At 44.9% G+C, this 21,006-nt stretch overlaps 1 protein-coding gene and 1 long non-coding RNA gene across 2 annotated transcripts in view; one reads left to right on the top strand and one right to left on the bottom strand.

The window, feature by feature from the left end:
* Nucleotides 1-180: 180 nt before the first annotated feature.
* Nucleotides 181-13,386, top strand: LOC119168489 (amblin). Its single transcript, XM_075866476.1, has 4 exons — nt 181-288; nt 1,770-1,952; nt 11,059-11,238; nt 13,225-13,386. The coding sequence occupies exons 1-4, from the start codon at nt 237-239 to the stop codon at nt 13,347-13,349; spliced, it is 540 nt and encodes a 179-aa protein (XP_075722591.1). The 5' UTR covers nt 181-236; the 3' UTR covers nt 13,350-13,386.
* Nucleotides 9,645-21,006, bottom strand: part of LOC142765445 (uncharacterized) — a 64,049-nt gene continuing 52,687 nt past the window's right edge. The window contains exon 3 of the long non-coding RNA XR_012884255.1: nt 9,645-11,209. This is a non-coding gene — a long non-coding RNA (uncharacterized LOC142765445). The remainder of the gene's footprint in view (nt 11,210-21,006) is intronic.

Below are 21,006 nucleotides of genomic sequence, written 5' to 3'. Positions count from 1 at the left end.
GTTTTTGTGGAAATAAAGTAACAAAGCATGCCTAGAGACAACGAATGCACCTTTTTTGGCAGAGAGCGCAATACATAAAAATAATGAACAATTGGTGCTGTGGTGGAACAAAGCATTCAAATTGTCACCCAGAAAAAGCACTCAGAAAGCTGCAGTTTAAAAAAAACGTTCTCTAATGTCGTGAGACAAACAGACGCCTAACAATGGCGCAAGGTTGGGTTTGACATTCTGAAAGAATGAAGCCAAAAGGCTTGTGTGTTTTCCTGGTGTGCTTCGTAGGTGTACAAGGTAAGATTCTGAAACAGCTTAAATTTCTATGTAGTAACACACCCAGAATTGTAAATATTTAATAGAGAAGGGTGCATTCACTCCGGTCAATGGGAAACGGGAATCAGTGAAATCTTCCTGTAACAATGCTATCTGCAAATTCTAGGGGACTAGTTTTCCATATTTATTCACTTCAAATAATGTACGCGTTTTTCGTAGGCTCATTTCTCTTAATGTAAAGTGTTGACCATATATTCGGCAAGCACACGTTAGGTATGCTTTTCTCAGGGCATTGTCATTCAACAAGCCATAATGAGGCACGTTGCTGCATTGGTTCTCACACTGAAACTTCTATCGCACGCCTCTCAGTCTTCTCGCCCATCCATTCTTACTAGCAGAGAGGCCAGCTCAGATGGCTGAGCAAAACTGCCAACTTTCCAGAAGTACAACTTTGAACTCATGTTCTGTACTTCTAACGCAGCAGCTGTCTAATGGCGTTGAAAGAAACACAGCTGTCATGTTCCAAGCTTCTGTTGATCAGTACAAAGGTCTATGAGGTATACATCTATTCAGAACACAAGAGCTTTCCGTTGATCTCGCATGCTATCGTATGGAAGGGGGTTGGTTTTGATAAGCACATTTCACGTTTACTTCACTGCAAGAATACGATGCGGAAACGTATGCGCTGGTATGATTTCCATTTGCTTAATGTCGATCGGTACAAACCACTGTTCTCACGAACCTACCTACCTACCTACCTACCTACCTACCTACCTACCTACCTACCTACCTACCTACCTACCTACCTACCTACCTACCTACCTACCTACCTACCTACCTACCTACCTACCTACCTACCTACCTACCTACCTACCTACCTACCTACCTACCTACCTACCTACCTACCTACCTACCTACCTACCTACCTACCTACCTACCTACCTACCTACCTACCTACCTACCTACCTACCTATCTATCTATCTATCTATCTATCTATCTATCTATCTATCTATCTATCTATCTATCTATCTATCTATCTATCTATCTATCTATCTATCTATCTATCTATCTATCTATCTATCTATCTATCTATATATCTATCTATCTATCTATCTATATATCTATCTATCTATCTATCTATCTATCTATCTATCTATCTATCTATTCGTGATGGTAAGAGTTCACTTCAAAGTATTTTGTAAATATTGTGATATTTGTATTTAAATTTAACACATGCACATCACGCGCTGCCGTTGCCCTATATATCTGGTGCCATCATTGTTTCATTGAAATAAAATGTCTAACAATAGCCATATGACAGTTATAGTTGAAATGCGCGTCAGCACGAAGTACCGCGCCTAAAATATGTGCAGACACGCCTATGAATAATATCAGTGCGCAATAGCGAAAATGCCTAAAACCTAGTGGCTGCGTTGCTTTTTGTTCTGTATCGGTGTTATGGCAGCCATGGTTATTATTACGCGTGTATTTTTCACTTCAGCTGCTTGGTGGAATGTGTGGCCTAAATGCTGGAAACTCAAAGTCGTCGGTCACTGTTCTGAGAAGATACCCTCGTGGTACTACAGTTTCTGGAGTGGCCATTGCAAAGGTTTCATATACAGTGGCTGCGGCGGAAACTCAAATCGATTCAGTTCGGAAGGGGAATGCCAAAAAGCGTGCACACGTAAGTACCACCTTCTTATATCCGTAACATAGTGATTTCTCCTACACAGTCTTCTGAAATAATTAGACAATGCAGTTTTGACTTACTATATTAGCAAAGTACAATGAAGAACAAAGGAAACGTCCATTATTAAGCGCATAGTGCTTTTAGAAGACTGTTTTCTCGCCCATCCAAATATTTTGTGTGGCGTGAATACGCTCCATGTAATAAGGTAAATGCAAGCTTGAGAACATGCTAGAAATGCTCAAAGCTATAATAAAATAAATAAAGACTATTTAAAGTATTACATTGCAGAAATTATCAAGAAGTGATCGCAACATATCGCCCTAAGATTGCTAAACACACTTCGAAAACAGTGTTGCGGCCTGAAATGCTGCGCGAGAGGGCGCCACTACCTCACGAAGTGCACAGTTGCTCCACCCAGCAGTGGTTCTCCGGTGCCCTATCAAGGCGCACCGTTTTGCAACAGACCCTAAAATGACAGCGTCGGCTCTAGTCGAATACCGAGGCCAGAGCTACGGAGCACCCGCCGTTCTACAAGCGTGACAGGCTAAGCGACAACAACAAAGCCCAGGCAACGTCACAGCGCACACCTCTGCGGCTTGTAAACGCAGTTAAGTCACTGATCAACCCAAAGTAAAATAAGTGTAAGGCTAATGTCTACAGCACCAGACCATTACAACAGCGGGGCGTGAAAGGGAGGCCAACAAGAAATATCCACAGTTCCAGAACCACTCAGCCGCCATCCTGTGCGCAAATACACCACTTAATCAGCATCACACATTAGCACACATCGCTTAGCACATAGAGTGAAAACGTCACAGTGCCACAATTACACTTTAGAAGACAACGCTGATTAAGAATGAACGCCATTAACAATAGCCACTAAATAATAACAAGAATATGAAAGGTCATTGGTTCATGTGCCGCGCACTTTCTCAGGTTTCACACTTTATAGTAGACCTAAATATATTCAATTGTCGAGTAATCACGCAGTCGCCGCAAAAAAAGCTTCCTTATTCGTAGTATGTAGAGCGGCTTTGCTGTGAAAGATAATTCGTGCGAAGAACCTCATTTAATACTTCCCCTTAAGCTACTCGATTGAGGTACCGGCGCACGAAGGACATAGAAGATTTATGGACTGCTAGACGTATGCAAAAGAAGATCAAACGTCGGTTGGACAAGTTAGAATTTCAACGCTGGATTACTTTCTGCGAGTCACTCGACCCTCGTAAGCCTTTATCGCAGATATGGAGGACGGTTAGAGGTTTGCGGTCACCACCCATTCAGAAGCCACCATTCAAAGCCTTAGTCCTTCACCAAAATTGACCAGATGTAGACGTTGCTGAAGAGTTCTGTGCCGGATTATCAGGGCAAACTCCAGCCATCAGCAGCTCACCACATTCGAGCAGTTGTCCGCCACCACGTGACTCCTGTATGGATTTCCCGTTCACCATTCAGGAGCTCAAAGCAGCACTCACTTCATGCAAACGAACCTCCGCACCAGGACCTGACGGAATCTCCTACAGAGCCCTGTGTCATCTGGGTGAGCGCGCGAGAATAGCTCTACTTCAGCTATATAATGATTGTTGGCTAGAGGGCACTGTCCCCTTAAGTTGGAAAACTAGTCGTCTAGTACCATTACTAAAACCTGGCAAATCACCATTGGAACTCTCCTCCTATCACCCGATCGCATTGGCTAGTTGCGTGGGTAAAGTGATGGAGAGAATGATTCTCAGCCGACTCGACTGGTACTTGGAGTACCATGAGATCTACTCAAATGCCATGGCTGGCTTTCGACGTGGTCGATCATCGATCGATAGCGTGATCGACCTAATCACGTACGTTGAACACGAGAAAGGCCATAAGCGTCTTTGCGCCTCTCTGTTCCTTGACGTCAAAGGAGCCTATGATAACGTTACACATGAAGCCGTCTTTACCGCACTAGAAGAGATTCGAGTGGGCGGCCGAATGTTTAAGTGGATACGCAGTTATCTCCAAATGCGATCCTATTTTGTGAGTACAGAGACCGGGAACACGTCTACACATTTCAGTTGTCGTGGCGCCCCTCAGGGTGGTGTACTGAGCCCCGTGCTATTCAATATAACACTAATCGCTCTCAATACGCACCTACCAAACAATATTTATCTATCAACATACGCTGATGACATCTGCATCTGGACATCTGCGGTAACTCGCCTGCAATTACGAGCGAGAATACAGAGAGCTTCTACTGCAACTACTTTGTATCTACGCAATCGAGGCCTGGAAATTTCTTCCGGAAAGTGTGCTCTTCTGGCATTTACGCGCAAACCCATGTCGAATTACAGAGTGTCAATTAATGGTCAAAATATACCATATCGTCGATCTCACAAATTTCTGGGTGTCATAGTCGACAGAGACATATCATGGAGCCCTCATGTGTCGTATTTGAAAAAGCGATTGACAGGCATATGCCATCTTTTCAAGTTTCTCGCTGGAAAGACTTGGGGAATGCAGCCTATTGCTATGTTACGACTGTACAGGGTGCTTTTCCTTGGCTTTTTACGATACAGTCTGCCTGCATTATCAAACGCCAGCAAAACAAGTCGACGCATGATACAAAGCGTTCAGGCACAGGCGCTTCGAATATGTCTAGGTCTGCCTCAGGGTGCCTCAACAATAGCGACTACAGCTATAGCCAAAGACCACCTCGTGCGGACCCATATTGAAGTTGAAGCTTTGAGGACACACAGAAGGCTTGTGGGCCGGACTCCCCATCACCACTTAGCCTCTCTACTAGTGGATAGACCTCATACTTTCTTTTGTTGAACAATAACTAGACATGGTGACTCCCTACCAACTGGTTTTACGCCCTCGGCGAAACCTTCAATTCCTCCATGGTGCCTCAAACAGCCAGTCATCAACCTGACAATACCAGGGATCCAGAAAAAGCGAGATTTCTCAATACCAGCCTTCAAGCAGCTCGCCTTACTTATGCTGTACGAGAAGTACCAAGACTGCACCCACGTCTACACCGACGGCTCCGTTCTGCCAAACAGCTCAACAGCGGCGGTCAATATTCCAACGCACGCCGCAACCATCAAATTCAGGACAGCTCATGCAACCAAAACAACGGCAGCAGAGCTTGCAGCGCTTTGCGCTGCACTGCATTTTATTAACGACCAAAGCACGCAACCGTGGACGATTTTCTGCGACTGCAGGGCGGCACTGCAGTCACTTCTGTCAAATCTACGCCGTGGTCCACACGAGCAGTTGGTATTTGAAACAGCAGAAATGCTACACCATATAACAGAGAAAGGGCACCACGTTATATTTCAGTGGTTGCCATGCCACTGTGGAATTATCGGTAACGAACGAACTGATCAAGCTGCTCGATCAGCCCATACAGAAGACAACGACCAGTCAATACCTCTCTCAAGGACGGATGCTGCTAGGAGGCTCCCCATTCTTGCTCGCCAACGCTCCATGGCTCTTTGGAATGAGCCTCTCTTTACGCATGCAAGATTATGATCCCTTGACCCAACGTTAAGCATGCAGCTTCCAACGAAAATTCGACGAGGCGACACTACTGCTCTGTGCAGACTATGGTTGGGAGTCGCGTTTACCCGTGCGTACGCGTTCCGCATAGGAATGGCCGACACCGCTGACTGTGCACACTGCGGAGATGAAGAAACAATTCGACATATCCTGTGTGACTGCCCGAAATACAACCTGGAAAGACAACACCTTTGTAATAATCTAAACAGGTTAGATGACCAGCCGCTGTCAGAAGAAAGTATACTGCGCCATCGTCATGACTCATCGTCACAGGAGAAAGCCGTGCAAGCGCTACTGGGCTTCTTACGAACTACTGGCCTGTCGGAACGCCTCTGAGTTGACTGATTTTGTGTGTGCGTGTGTGTCGGTGTTTTTCTCTTATTTATTTTTTAACTCTCCCTTTCTCTTTCAACCCCCTATTCCCCAACCCCAGAGTAGGGTAGCATACCGGATACTAGCATCTGGTTAACCTCCCTGCCTTCCTTTTTTCTCATTTCTCTCTCTCTTGCCTGGTTCATCGAGGCTGCATGAACACGCTGCAGATGCATGAGCACTTGATGCACTTGGACACAGAGAACACAGAGATTTGGGGAAGCGAAAGAGTTACATGAATGAAACATGAAACAAACCACGAACATGGCGGGTGGCTGTGGCACGTGCATTTCCATGGGCTCTCCGGCGACAATGCGTAGTAACAACTCCTCCTTTAGTTTTTTCTTATTGCTGTGAGGTTGGCGCACAAATAGGGCGTCGGCTACTCCCTGTCGCGTAAAGGTGTCTAATAAATAATGAACTTCACGGAAGGTCAAAGTCTCCAAGCGTAGCAAGTCCACTGCTCATAAATATACAATTTAGCATAACAGTTTTTTTTTCATTGCCAATGGAAACGCGTGGTCCCCAATGGAAGCCGTCCATTTGCCTTTGTTCAGAAAGTAGGCGTGATGTGATAGCACAATGTAGGGTAGGACTGCCTACGTCACACGTGCGTCAGAGGGCTTGATCCCGGAGATACGATACATGTGTTTCCCTCTCCTCTCCATTTGTTAGGTGTTTTCCGTCATGCTCCTTCTTTCTGGCTCAAAGCAATGCCGTCGCCTCACAGCGCTCCTAAGTAAGCGCATGCGCTGCATCATCGCTTTCCCATTGGTTGCCCGCATAGCGCTACGAGCGACCACACGCTATCTCAAAACACCGCATATAGAGGGAACCAGCGTGACCGCCAACGTTGTGAACATGAGGAATGCAGACGCCACCCCACGGATTTGTTAACTAAACAAAAATTACTCTATGCGACTTTCGTCGTGAGGCACCACATAATAGTTTCTCTCGACCATGATCGCAAAGCACACGCGATGACTATGCGATGGGAGAGAGTGAGAAAGTGCTCAAAGAGAGCGTGGTGAACTGCTGATTTGGGTGAATCTGGCTAGAGTTGCAAAAAATAGATGATACGATGGTAGTACAAGCATAGAGTAACATAACAACGCAAGAGTGGTCACTCCAGCAAAATGCGACGGAGCTACGCAGCTTCACGCCAGCCGTAAGAAGGTAAGACATCACTTACTGTATTCGAAAAAAAAAAACTCCCGTACTGGTTATCTACTACAGTACCTTTTCTAGTGCATTATACATCGATGTGTCTTTGAAACTGCGATTGTGGCATTTACCATCAAGCATTGAGGCTCTGAATCTGTCTTTATCGCCTGCGATTGGACAATTTGATATTGTCGGGTAGGATCTGGCATGAATCGATTCGAGATAAGTGCTCATGGCGTCTACGCGACGGCAATGTTGTAACGCTCCGTGTTGATGAGCATTTAAGGCAGTGAAAAAGTACGGAAAGCACTAGGGACACACGATGAAAGATGTTCTGTAACGTTGCTGGCGTGTGTCGTGGCCTTTGCTCGTTTCATCTGCCTCGCTCCTTGCCTGCTAGTTGGAACGAACGCCGTAGTTACTTCGTAAAGTGCGCATTGCAATTTGCGTTGAAGCCTTAAACTATTATTTTTTGCATTGGGCTGCTTCGGCGTAGAGAGTATTATTGTGCTGTTCACTTCGCGCATTATTCTAGTGAATTGCTTAACTTCACACACACACAAAAAAAGAACTGTTTGGACTGATGCGCAGCACCTTCGCGAGAAAATAGTATCTTGGCTCAAGAAAGTGAGCTGCAGCTCGCATTGCTAGTTTTTTTTTCTGCCAGTATTACATGTATTCGAAGTTATTGTATGTGTAAGATTGTGGGAAAGCTGCAGTTATGCTTAGTATTGTTACCTCTGGCATTCGAAAATTGCTTCAAACTTTTGTAACGAGCGCAATAAGAGAGAAGTGACGAATCAATACAAATGTTTGTTAGCTAAAGTTGTGGCGTAATTTTCTGAATAAACACTCATACCTCGTTAACACCTTGCTTGGCATCAAAAATTACTTTGTTTTAGCTACAGCGACTGCTTGCGGCTATTTTTTTGGTGTGTGTGAAACAGCGATATAAAATGGATAGGAGAAAATTTGTGCGAAGGCGGATAAAAACGTAGCCACCATTTTTTTCTTTTTTTTTCATTTATAGCCATCCGGAGTCGAGTGCTGCGGCAACAATACTGTCGTGTTGCGTTGCGCTCTGTATGTCTAGTTTTGAGTATTTACTGCAGTTTTACTTTGCGGTGGGTCCTTTTGTAATGTCGCCTGTACGTTTATTTATTTTGTGTAATTTGAACTCATGATATCGCAGCTGGCTTGCCTCGTCTTACAGTGCAATGAACCTATCTCCTCTCGCCCGCGCTCATCAATCATTGACTCGAAAAGAAAATGGGCATGTGCTTACCAATAATTGACTTTAAAATAAATGTTTTTGCTGTTCCAAAACAATCCTCCCGCTTCAATCAAAACGTGTGCAAGGACACACATTGGCAACGTGTGCTTGCCGCTTTGGTGGACTGGTACACTCTACAAGAAGCTAATCGATGCAAGTTTGCTACTCGTTAAAAAATAAAATATAAAGTATTGCCTTAGAGATGAGCAGGCACACAGAGTGGTTTCGGAGGCTGCGTATTTTTTGTAATCGCTAGAATATGGCCTTCAAGATGACCATTTCTGCTGCCTCCATCACTGAGGCTGCAAAGTTTCCGTACGTCTGTTTCGTGCGTTAGGAACCCAAATCAGCCTCTGAGACATAAGGAAGACTCTTCTCTTAACTTTATATATATTACTCTATGGTACAAGAGTTGGCCTTCCCCCTGAAGTAGTACGACAGCCGAGCTAAACGGCGTGCAGGTTGGTGGGCGTTACTTCCCGGTGCCAGAAGATAATTGTTGGAAAGGCGGTGCCACTGCTTCCGATGAATGGTGGGCTTTACGGTCAAGGGCGAAAAATCCAGTGGTTGGCACAGGCTCAATACTTCAGCGATTGGTGACGTCATGACTCTTCGCCAACTGTTGTATTCGCCACCACGAACTGCCGCACAACTCCGAAGAACTACAGAACCAAGGTAGACCGAAGGGTAGTTCAATTAATCAAAAGTTTGTCACAATGACGTCCTTAGTATGGAACCAATGTTTGTATATCGTTAATTCACTACCACGAGAATTCAGGGTTCACGCCACGTTCCCAAATATTTCCATGGGCTCTGCACAAGCCTGTAACGTAGAATATGGCAAAAATGGGTGATTTTTAAAATCACGCGTACATTGTTAACGTCCACGACAGAGTTCATAGGGGGGGGGGGGGGGCTGCATGGTTCTGTCTTTAAAAGTGATAGCTTCAGTTGTCAAGCCTACCGAGTGGCCTGCTGAGTACAGCTTATTTGTGCTTAATTTTGCGTGTATTAACTTTGAATATCATTGTGTTCACCTCTGTAACTGTGCAATGATTACACGTAAGCTCAGTTTCAACGTGATAGTGGTGTAGAACTCATTTCGCAGAAATACTGGTGTCGACGTCACTGGTTGCGAGCAAAAACTAGCGTTCTCCTTAACAAGAAGTTACTAACGATACAAAAAAAAAATTAAATTATAGTAAACCGGTATTATTGTGCTAGTTAAACCTGGTCTTCTGCATGACAAGCAGGAGTTCTTCCACAGAGCAATGTCATTAGTTGGAAGTGCTTTGAAAAAAAAAGCCCTATGTGAAAGTCACGCATGCGTAGACATTGTTGCGTGCGAAGAAAGAAGATGTCATTTATTAGATCGTGTCAGAAGTTTCATCTTCAAGGCTTCAGGTGGCAGCTCGGAGTCCCTGAACACGGGGGACACGCTCGGTATGCTGTATGGCACAGAGCAGGCCGTTTAGCTTCGAACCTCAGAGGGCTGCCTCCCATGGCAGCGGTGCCAACGGAAAAGATCCACCGTGGCTACTGCAGCCGAGGCGATGGTTGGAGCGAGTGAGATCGAGGCCTTCTTTGTTGCGGCATTGATGGCCAGTATAGGCACATTGCGAAAGGCGGTGTTTTCACGACTTGTCACCGGCGCAATCCCTCTTCCCGCACGCAATCGCTGTGCCTGCATGCTTTACCGATATCGGTAGGGTAGACGTTCGGGTAGCAGTGGCCTGTTCTATGAGTGGGTTTGAAAAATGCGAAAGCTTCCGGCATCACGCCTGTTTCATCGGTGCGGTGGCGGGAATTTAAGGCTTCCGAGCTTATAATGTCGGAACGATCTTAGCCGATGATCACCCCACGGCCATTGAGATTGCTATTGCTGCATGTTGGTCGAAGTGTCTCGGAGAAGCTTAAAATCTCACAAGCGTGAAGACATGGAAAATGCGCAAGTGAGGGGTTCAAACGCCCATAGATTGCAAAGAAGAGATAGTTTGACAGTGGAGCCCTTTGAATAGTATGGTTCGGTATAGTGTAGTAACGGGACAGAGAGGGGAAGTGAGGGCCAGGACAAAAATTATGAAGTTGAAGACGAGAAAGGGAAGTGTAGAGATTAAAGCGAGGCATATGCAGGATGACAAATATAAATAGAGAGAAAAGACGGCTGAAAGAGAAAGGCAAAAAGAAAGCGAACCAGAAAAAGAGATACAGAAATCAAGAGCAAGAAAAAAAAGATGAAAAGAAATGCATATGCAAGCGGTATGTATACGGAGAAAAAAGAAAGGAAGCAAGAGAAACAAGGATACAAAAAAAATTAATGAGGAGAAAGAAATAAGTAGAAACAAACAACGACAACAAAAGACATTCAATGTCCAGAATAAAAAAGAAAAATGAAGGATTATAAAACTAAAGGGAAGTCAAGAAGTCTTTTTAGATATGCCCTTCCTTTAGTCTTGGTGCCACTGGTGGAAAGCTGCCTTAAATTCGTTGTACATCATCATTATAAGCATGTTCCACATTGCGAACAGCTGCGTAAATAAAGGCGTTGTATTACGAACGAGTATTGGGTACTTCGGTCATTCAAATAAGTAATGAGCTGCGCAAGCATACCACCGACGTACTTATGGTAGGTTTCGCAGTGCTAGAAGGTAAAGCAAGATGGTGTAGCAGTTGTAGGAAAGCAAACGGAGCCTAAAATTGGATGAAGATTTGAAAAGTGCTTTGTATCTTCTCGCACCGTGGATTATTCTATTACAGGTCGTCACAAAAATCGGGAAGTCTGCAGCTTGAAGCCGAAAGCCGGAGTTTGCCAAGGTTTCCGTCCATCCTGGTATTACGATGCTGGGAGCGATCGCTGCCGTGGATTCATTTATAGTGGATGTAATGGGAATGCCAACAGATTTCAAACCTGCGAGAAGTGCATGAGACGGTGCAGTGGTAAGTTAGTGACATTGTTATTAAAAGTCATGATCAGTATTCTTCTGTTTTTTGCTATGTAAATCATCAATATCGCATGGGAGATTACGTATGGTCGTCATATGCCAAATTAGGTCACGTACCATTGGGGTCCTTACCTAAACATGATCGCCGAGAAAAAAAAAGACAAAAGAAAACATTTGATCTCTTATCAACGAAGCTTGCAGCCTATGCTTCTGCGTTTTCAGTGAATAGTGCTTTGCAGTGTGAGCTGCGTTATTTAATTTGCTTTTTTTACAGAAAAACAAATTATTTTCGAAGCCTTACTCCACGCCCAGAACAAATGCTCTGTCATATGTAGGAATAGCACACGTAATCGTGAGAAAGCAAGCGAGGAATGTACACCTTCATTACAAGCGCTGAATTTGCCACAATAAAAGCCTGATCACTAATCAGCTGAAAATTTGTCGAGGGCCACTTGGGCTGCAGTGCAGCGCAATGGTTGCACAATGGTGAAGATGATTTACTTGCTGGTAAAATGAAGCTTCTAGTGGTCTGACGGCACTGGCTTAGCTGCCTATTGCACCTGATATGGCTTCGCAATATCTCGCTCATTTGCGACTTCCGTCCGTCTGGTGTAGTTTGAAACTTGTAGAACTAGTTTTCTTGTATAGTAGGCTAAAAACGAGAAACTGACATACTACACCTATGAGACTGATCATCATCATACGTCCAAGCTCTGTTATTATGACATCTGACTCTTCTAAAGCATTGTCAATTTATCCCGTGCACAGATTAGAACACATGTAGTTTCAATGAACCTCATACAATGAGAAAAGCGAGGAAGTGCGTGCTGGCGTAGCGTCGTACAGCACTAGAGAAATATTTCCCATTCCGCTGTGCGAAACAATAAATTTGTCGCCATCGGTAGATATTAGTACAAGTGTTTCTGTCGACATCGCCAATACTGGTTCACAAAAACCCAATACCTTAGAGTTGACAGGACTGGCACATTTGCGCACTTTAGTGTCAGTTGCATAGGGAAATGATATTTCGCAGTTATTCCTTCTCAGCCTAGCTGCTCCTCAAACATAGGATGTATTTGTGTCTTAAGGCCCTGCATCGTTTCCTCGAAAGCGGAACAGAATATTACCAACACGAAATAAGAGGTGCAAGCACGATGTCGCGACTTAGGCAGAATCGTGAATTTTTACATGCTCTGGCTACACCCCCTCTTGACCAATGTCACAGTGGGAAAAATTCAAATTTAATCGTCTGCACCTGTCGCGTCTCATAGCTTACATGGAGCGTGGCGTCTTGTCCAGTGTGGAGTCTTTAAACCAGTCATAGCTCAATAACCCCCCAAGATAGCTTGTTTAGCAGTATTACCATGTTAAAAATGCCGCAATACAATTGTGTCTGTATATTGTTTACTTTTATAAAATTCGCCAAGTCCAATTGGCGATGACCTCATGACGCTGTTGGTGTGCGAGAAATAGAGTAGAGACGTACGTAGATCCACACGCATAAATTGCACTGCTTGTAAAGTTTAACTGGACTCGTAGCCCGCTAGATAGTCAACAGCATTTTGGTGGTGCGTAGTGAACGAGTTTGGTTGGAGATATGTCACATTCAAAGGCTGTCTGGTTGACGTGTATCACCTGCGTTCACACAAAACACGTTTGAGGTCCTCTGAAACATTACCGTGAACGTACAAATAAATGACTGAAATAAAGTAGGCACGCAATTGCTAGCATAATATTAGCTATGATCTTTTTATACGTGGCAACATATGACTAATATCACAGCCAATAGGCTTGTCGCTGCTGTATGGTACATTTATGTTCTATACTCAGCAAAACTTCTTTTCGTTTGTTTGACTGTGTTTAGAGTTTTTGATCAAGTGATGAACCAAACAGTATTGATGCACCAGTATACAATGTTACCATGGTCAAAAGGTTAATAAAGCACTTTATCTATAAATCTCCCTGTTTTTTAAACTTGCAGGTAGCAAGAACGTGAAGAAGATATGTGAAAAACAAACACATGCTTTTCAGAAGAACTACAACTTAGGGCTTCAACCAAGCCGCAACACGTCCTTAAACACTTTAGCAAATGTATTCAGAGGATGATAGTGAACTAACGAAATAAAGATAAAATGCGCTTGAAGTTATTGAAGGACATTCGTCTAAATTAACATAGATATATGAAGTTAAGCGTCCCAAAACCACCATACGTATATGAGAGACGCCGTAGGGGGGGGGGGGGGGGGGAGGTCCAAAAATTTCGTCCACCTGGGGTTCTTTAACGTGCACCCAAATCGGGGCACACGGGCCTACAGCATTTCCGCGTCCATCAAAATTGCAGCCGCCGCAGCCGGCATTCATTCCCGCGACCGGCGGGTCAGCAGCCGAGCACCATAGCCACTAGAAGACCGCGGCGGGGCGACTAAAATAACATAGTTTGAGCTTTTCAGTGGCTGGACACTGAGCTCTGGGCTGCGTAAACGTATGTTTGTGCATGTACTCTCTACGTACAAAGAGTGTGGCAGCTTGGGCTAGTTGGTATGACATGATGGTAGTTATAGTGCCAGAACAGAATGACGACAAAGAGTGTCCTTCGTGTCCTTCCTGTCTCTTTGTAGTCCTCTGTTCTCGCGCTCTAACTATCGCTACGTACAAGAGCGCAATTAATGATATAAAATTATAATACAATTGGAACAGAAGTGAGGTGCTCTACAGGATATCACAATCATGGGGAAGGGGGGCGATGTGTGGCCTGGTGCAACGCCCGACCGACCATACAAGGTGACGACGTGCGAAATTATGGCTTTGCGTCGCTTGACTAGCAACAATTTGCTTGCACAGAAAAGAGTATTATAACCAACACAGATGGGGTAAACAATATTCTTTCAAGACATAGGTTGCTACACAAAGTATTATTTTACTGTTTCGCGAATTGGGCACCCCTAATATATACACTGAAAAAAAAATGTGGTCCCTGTTCAAGGATACTCATTGCGCGTGCCCAGCTCCAGAAACTCTTAACAGCACAATCATATCGGCTCATTGGGAACAGTATGTTTTTTGCATAGTGGTATAGGTTGCGCTGTACGGTTGGGCTTGACAGCACTTACTGTCATCGCCGATATCCGGCTGTCATTTTGTCACCAAGCAAGAATTCACGTGATTCAGAACTGTAAAATAGGGGACAGATTACACACACCATGGGAATCGATCTTATGTGAAGCATGCGGATGGAAGGTGACTGCCTTTCACCTTGTTGTCGAGCAAAGCAACGTTAAAGCATGCTAAAAATATGTACAAACGTTGTATGAACAAATATATGTTGAACAGTCAAATATGTTATACGTGACCAGTCGTTTACATTTACGTAACGATTAAAATAGCAACATAAGTATTAGCAACATTAGAAGTGACAGGCTGATATGTAGCGCTTCTGATCATAAAATTGGTAGCCCTGACTACTGCTATATATAACACAAATTCAGTTAATGGAGCTTTAGTATACAATTGAGGTTAACCTCACGTGACACCTTCACTTTAGGAGTGCATAGTGCATATTTCATGCTTCGTGAAGTCAGAGAGCCAGCACTGCAAGCACCATTGAAATATCAACAGCATGACCCTGCCTCATTTTTTGATTGATATGTGTGGTTTAACGTCTTAAAACCACTATATGATTATGAGAGACGCCGTAGTAGAGGGCTCCGGAAATTTAGACCACCTGGGGTTCTTTATCTGCCTCATTTTTTAAAAGCAGTTTTGAGATCTGACAGGGCTCGGTGGTAAGATACTTGACTTTCACACAGAATTTACTGGTGTGGTTCGATTCCTGCTGGGAGCCTGAGATTTATTATTTGCGTTCGTCAGGTTTTTCGTTATTGCTCTCGTATTAAAATGACCAATGTTAGTTCTCGCCGTTCCTGGATAGATATAAACTGCCTTAGAGATCACCATTCCTGGATCGATATAAACTCTCAATCCCCTTTTGAACATACTCGCACACCTTAGGCACGTACCCTCCCGTGGTATACAGAGAGGGATAGAAAGAGAAAAAGGAAGGCCGGGAGGTTAACCAGATATTGGCATCTGGTTTGCTACCCAGCAATGGGGGCGGGGAAACAGGGGCAAGAAAGGGAAGTGGGGTAGATAGAAAGAAAAAAAAACGCACTTGCACTCATGAGTAAACAAAAACACACACTGAAAGGGCGTTCTGGCTGCAACCGTTCAGAAAGACCGATTGATCGCAAAAAGTGCAGTAGCGCTTTCAGGGCCTTCTTCTGTGAAGTTGCATCTTGGCGATATTGCAGAATTCTTTCCTCCGACAGGCGTTGATTATCTAATTTTCCGAGTTCCTTGCGAAGGCATAGTCGTTGTCTGCTAGACTTTAGGCAGTCACAGAAAATATGTTGAATGGTTTCTTCCTTGCCACAGTGGCCACAGGCTGCGGTGTTGGCCATACCAATGCAGAAAGCGCAGGCGCTGGTAAACGCAACGCCCAACCACAGCCTACATAAAAGAGTCTGGTGTTCTTGGCAAAGTCTTGAGTGGACTTGAAGACTTAACGTAGAGTCAAGCGAGTACAGTCGAGCATGCTTGAAGTGCAGCTGATTCCATTCTGATGTTTGCTAGCGAGCAAGCCAGCGGTGTTTTCGTGCATCATCTGTCCTAGAAAGTGGTAGTAATAGATCATGATCTTCTGCGTGGGCTGAGTGGGCACCTTGATTGGCTCGTTGATTGCCGATGATTTCGCAGTGACTGGGTAACCACTGAAATACAATTTGGGGCCTTTTCTTAGTCAGGTGGCGTATAACTGCTGCTATCTCTAGTACTAGCTGCTTGTTCGGCCCGTGGCGTAAGGCTGATAGTAAAGACTGCAGTGCCACCTTCGAGTCGCAGAAAAAAGTCCACTTGTAAGAGTAGAAGCTTGGGCTAGTTGGTGCGTAGTCATATTTGCAAGATGTTTCAGCGCGCGAACAAAGGAAAAAGGACAGCGTAAACAGAAAGAGCGCTGACTTCCAACTAACTTTATTTCACAGAGTGGCAAGAATATATACTGCTAAAAAGGATGATAACAGAGCAGGAATGTAAAATGCAAGCCTAATCTACACATCAGTAACAAAACACGTGTGACGGGTCCTCTATTGTGTCAAAGCCCAGCCCGGTAATCTCGTTCAGCCTGTGATAAAGCAATCGATGATGTGCTTACACATTTATCTCCTAGCAAGTGTATTTTTGCAGCTTCGATAATTTCTTCGGTAAGCTGGTCCCTGTGCCTTGCCAATGTTGAGCACTGATCAAAGAGATGGGTGCAGCCACAATCTCGGCAATGAATGCCAAGACGCTCTTGTACCACATTGTGCACATTAATTCGGTGTTCTCGAAGGCGGTCATTTATGCACCGGCTGGTTTGCCCGACATAGATGCACCCACAGGTCAGTGGAATCAAGTATACGACTCCCACTGCGCATGGGACGTAGGGTGTCCTGTGCGCGACAGAGCACGAGGCGGAATTCGCACGAGGTGCGTTGACCCGCTTGCAAAGCCTCTGCAATTTTTCCGGTGCAGAAAAAACCACAAAAACGTTGGCGTCTCGAGCAATATTTTTTAGCCTGTTTGATACGTCGTGCACGTAAGGCAGTACGGCAGGCCGGCTCTTCCTGACACTGTTTCGCTTATCTGGTTTGTCGCCTCGCTTCAAGACAGTGACCAGCTTTTCCGCCACCGAAACGAGAACATGCGCGGGGTAACCAGCTTTGGTAAGCCGCTCAACTTGTGTAGCAAAGCTGTGGTGTACCATGTGGGGGCAGGACTTCTTTAAGGCATTGACAAGGCAGAGGTTAGCAATGCCCCGCTTGACCAATTTAGAGTGAGCTGAGCTGAAAGGCAGAAGTGGCTTGCCACTTGTTGGTTCATACATCCAGCAAACATGTCGGGATTCTAGCAAAAGCTTCAAATCTAGAAACTTCAGGTTGTTATCAGTGGGTGATTTATGGGTTAGAACTAGTGGTTTCAGGCACTCTCGGAAAACAGCCAACACGTCCGAGGAAACGGTCTGAAAATTTTGACTATCGCATTTCAACAACACTAAATAATCATCAACAAAACGACAAACTATAAAAACTACAGAGTCGTCAAGCTTGTTTGACAAGACACGATCATGATGCGCTAGAAATATGTCACTCAGAATGGGTGCCAAACACGAACCAATACATATTCTACTTTTTTGTAAGTAGTTTTTGTCTTCTCATGATACAAAAGTGGCCTTCAAATGAAAACTGAGTAATTCTAATAAGCTGCTGTTATGAATTACAGTACGCGTTTGGAACGCTGATGATCCTAACCTGTCTATGGATTCCTCTACACATTTAAGTAGTTTTTCATGCGGCAAAGAGTAATACAAGTCCTTAATATCCACAGACATTGCCTGGAGGCCTGTTTAGTTCACCCAATAATGTAATAATAATAGCGTCAGAGTTCTTGATTAAAAAATGATCGTCTATTGTTATATGTTTTAGCTTTTTCTGCGAGAAAAGTGCTGCAGACTTTTGCCAGGTACCCCTTTCTGTTACAATGACCCGCAATGGGCAGTCAATTTTGTGAGTTTTCGCAGAAAAGAACAGGTCAAGGCTAAGCTTTTTGCAACTATCTATCGCCTTTGAAAGCTTTCGAAACCCCAGGGCCCTGGTAAGAGTTTTGCACGCTTCTTAAGCTTATCCAGACCAATCTCGTCATTCTCGTTGAAAAGAAACTGCATTGCCTGCATAGCTTTCACCTTAAACATTGAACGAGGGAGAACCGCAAAACCACCTTCCTTGTCAGCCGGCAGAAGTGAAAAGTAATGTGCCTTTAGGTACGCGACAGTGTTTCCTGTATTGACAACTTTGTTCGAAGGCTTACATCTCAAGAGCACCTGCACGCCTTGGGCAACACATCTATCACATTCAGAGTCAGGAGCACGACGGGCGACTTGCCTGACCAGAGTGAGGAGCTCGTGCGATGTTCTTGAAGGTGCCACCACGTACTTTGGTCCGAGGCATAGGATGTGCTCAACGTTATCGGGAAGAAAAGCATCCCCGAGAACATGCACACGGTCCCTAGCAGCTGGAGACTTCCTTGGTGTGATGGCCTGCAGGTAACGGAGCGACTGACGCCACATGAACTCGACGTTTCGGTCTACGAGGCAACGTTTTATGGTTTTTTTCTGCACCGGAAAAATTGAAGAGGCTTTGCAAACGGGTCAACGCACCTCGTGCAAATTCTGCCTCGTGCTCTGTCGCGCACAGGACACGCTACGTCCCATGCGCAGTGGGAGTCGTATACTCAATTCTACTGACGTGTGGGTGCATCATGTTGGGCAAACCGGCCGGTGCATATATGACCGCCTCTAAGAACACCGAAACAATGTGCACAATGTGGTACAAGGGCATCTTGGCATTCATTGCCGAGATTGTGGGTCCACCTCTCTCTTTGATCAGTGATCAATGTTGGCAAGGCATAGGGACCAGCTTACTCGAGAAATTATCGAAGCCGAGAAAATACACTTGCTAGGAGATAAATGTGCAAGCATATCATCGATCGCTTTATCACAGGCTGAACGTGATTACCTGGCTTGGCTTTGAGGCAATAGAGGACCCGTCACACGTGTTTTGTTACTGATGTGTAGATTAGGCTTGCTTTTAATCTTCATGCTCTGTAATCGTCCTTTTGAGACGTATAAACTCTTGCCACTCTGTGAAATAAAGTTAGTTGGAAGTCAGCGCTCTTTCTGTCTACCTTGTCCTTTTTCCTTTGTTCGCGCGCTGAAACATCTTGCAAATATGAGTCCACTTGTGTGTGGGTGGATTAATGACAAATTTCAACACGGTACGAAGTGCTGGCAATTCTGCTGCCGTTGATGTTGTTGCGTGGGATATCTTGAATTTAATCGTCGTGACCAACCTTGGTATCACGACTGCTCCATTTGAACTGTTCAGCTGAACCGATCCATAAGTGTATATATGTATGGAGTCTTGGTATTTTCCGTACAAGAGAAGTAGTGTGAGCTGCTTCGGAGGCAAAGTATCCCTTTGGTGTTTATCAGAATGCTGTAGTTCTGCGTCGGTTTGCACGTGAATGCCACAAGTGCACATTTCTCAGAGAAAAGCTCCAGACCTCGTTTGCTGAGGTAAATAGAAGCTTGAGTGGCAGCTCTCTGAGTTCGCACTCGCACTTGTAGACGTGTCACTGCAGACGTCCAAACACAGATGTCATTCGCGTACATTGACAATCTGACAGTGCTTGGTAGATGTTCATGCAGAGCTATTAGCGTCAGGTTGAATAGTACAAGGCTAAGTACGCCACCCTGGGAAACACCACAGTAGCTACAATGTAGCGAAGTGTCACCATCCTCGGTTCTTACGAAAAAGGATTGATCAAAGAGATAGCTGCGCAGCCACTAAGACATCCGACTGCCCACTCCTGCGTCTTGGAGAGCAGTGAGGATAGCTTCTTGAGTGACGTTGTCATATGCCCCTTTAACATCAAGAAATGAAGAAGCACAGAGACGCTTACGGCCTTTTTCGTAGACAAGAAGCGCAAGCCGTAAGAAAGTGCACGTGTGCCACCTCTCGTGTAGCCCTTGGAATGTCCGCTGGATGGCGGTGCTTTTATATGCGGAATATACGATGGAAAGATGCGAGATGGTGGTACTTGGAGTGTGTACAAGAGGGACGAACGGACAGACAGACAAACGCACGGACGGACGCATGGACGGCTGCATGGACAGATGAACGCATGGACGAACGCATCAGCGGACGCACAGATGGACGTGTGGACGCACGAACAGACGCACGCACGGCTGCATGGACAGATGAACGCATGGACGAATGCATCAGCGGACGCACAGATGGACGTGTGGACGCACGAACAGACGCACGCACAGAGTTGCAGATGGACGCACGGACGGTCACACAGACGCACGCATTGACGGACGAAAGCAAGAACGAATGGACGGACAAATGCTTTAGTCACACTCTCCATCATTCACTCCGTGGATATGCTGCCATTTCTTTTCTTGAAATGTACGCATTATCTATTTATGGGAATAACAGTACAATACTAAGTGACACACATTTAACATGCCGTTTGCTGCGAGGCTAAGCTCGTCTGTCCAAGCGGTCTGCTCCCAGTGCACCTATCGTTGTGCTGTATACTAGACTTAAAGGAGCGTGATGGTGCGTCTGCTTAACTTTGCCATCACTTTGCAGTTGATTTCATCAAGTTTTGGCAAAAAGCGCTTATAAAAAAATATAATCTCGATGCAATAACCTGAAATGTCACGGCACACTACATCCATGCGCAGTGGTACGTGGGTGACGCTTCACTTAAGCTGTCAGGTACATCTTATAAAGCTCCAATGTTGCAACAAATCAAAAGGCCTAGTGGTCTCCAGTCTCTTTGAACAACAAAGGCGCTGCTTCAGCGCTTCGCCACGCGTCCCACTACCCACGGTGCGCGAAGAACAAAACCAAAACTGCAGAAAAAAGTCCGTAGACATTTAAGCAGCTGACGCTATATGGTCCGATCCCTGTACTTCCAATAACTGCCAAGGTTGTACAATGATCGCAGCGCCACATTTCTCTAAAGGTATTATTGTATGAAACTCAATGGATGGCATAAACGCAGGTAGCACAAACGCATAATTGGGAGCGCTGCTAGAAAACAATAAGGTTTAAAATCAATGTCGCCTTCAAATTTTGTTTTTTTCTTCTGTCCCCCTTTGCAT

This window comes from Rhipicephalus microplus, chromosome 6, assembly GCF_043290135.1.
Source record: "Rhipicephalus microplus isolate Deutch F79 chromosome 6, USDA_Rmic, whole genome shotgun sequence".
In the NCBI taxonomy this organism is placed as follows: Eukaryota; Metazoa; Arthropoda; class Arachnida; order Ixodida; family Ixodidae; genus Rhipicephalus; species Rhipicephalus microplus.
Note: the sequence above shows the minus strand (reverse complement) of the source record. Positions and strands in the feature narration are given on the sequence as shown.

Bases quoted from the DNA above. Each gene is read 5' to 3' on its own strand.
- LOC119168489 (XM_075866476.1), top strand. From the start codon at position 237: ATGAAGCCAAAAGGCTTGTGTGTTTTCCTGGTGTGCTTCGTAGGTGTA. The intron at 1,953-11,058 runs GTAAGTACCACC...ATTCTATTACAG, and splicing joins ATGCCAAAAAGCGTGCACAC to GTCGTCACAAAAATCGGGAA. The intron at 11,239-13,224 runs GTAAGTTAGTGA...TTAAACTTGCAG, and splicing joins GTGCATGAGACGGTGCAGTG to GTAGCAAGAACGTGAAGAAG.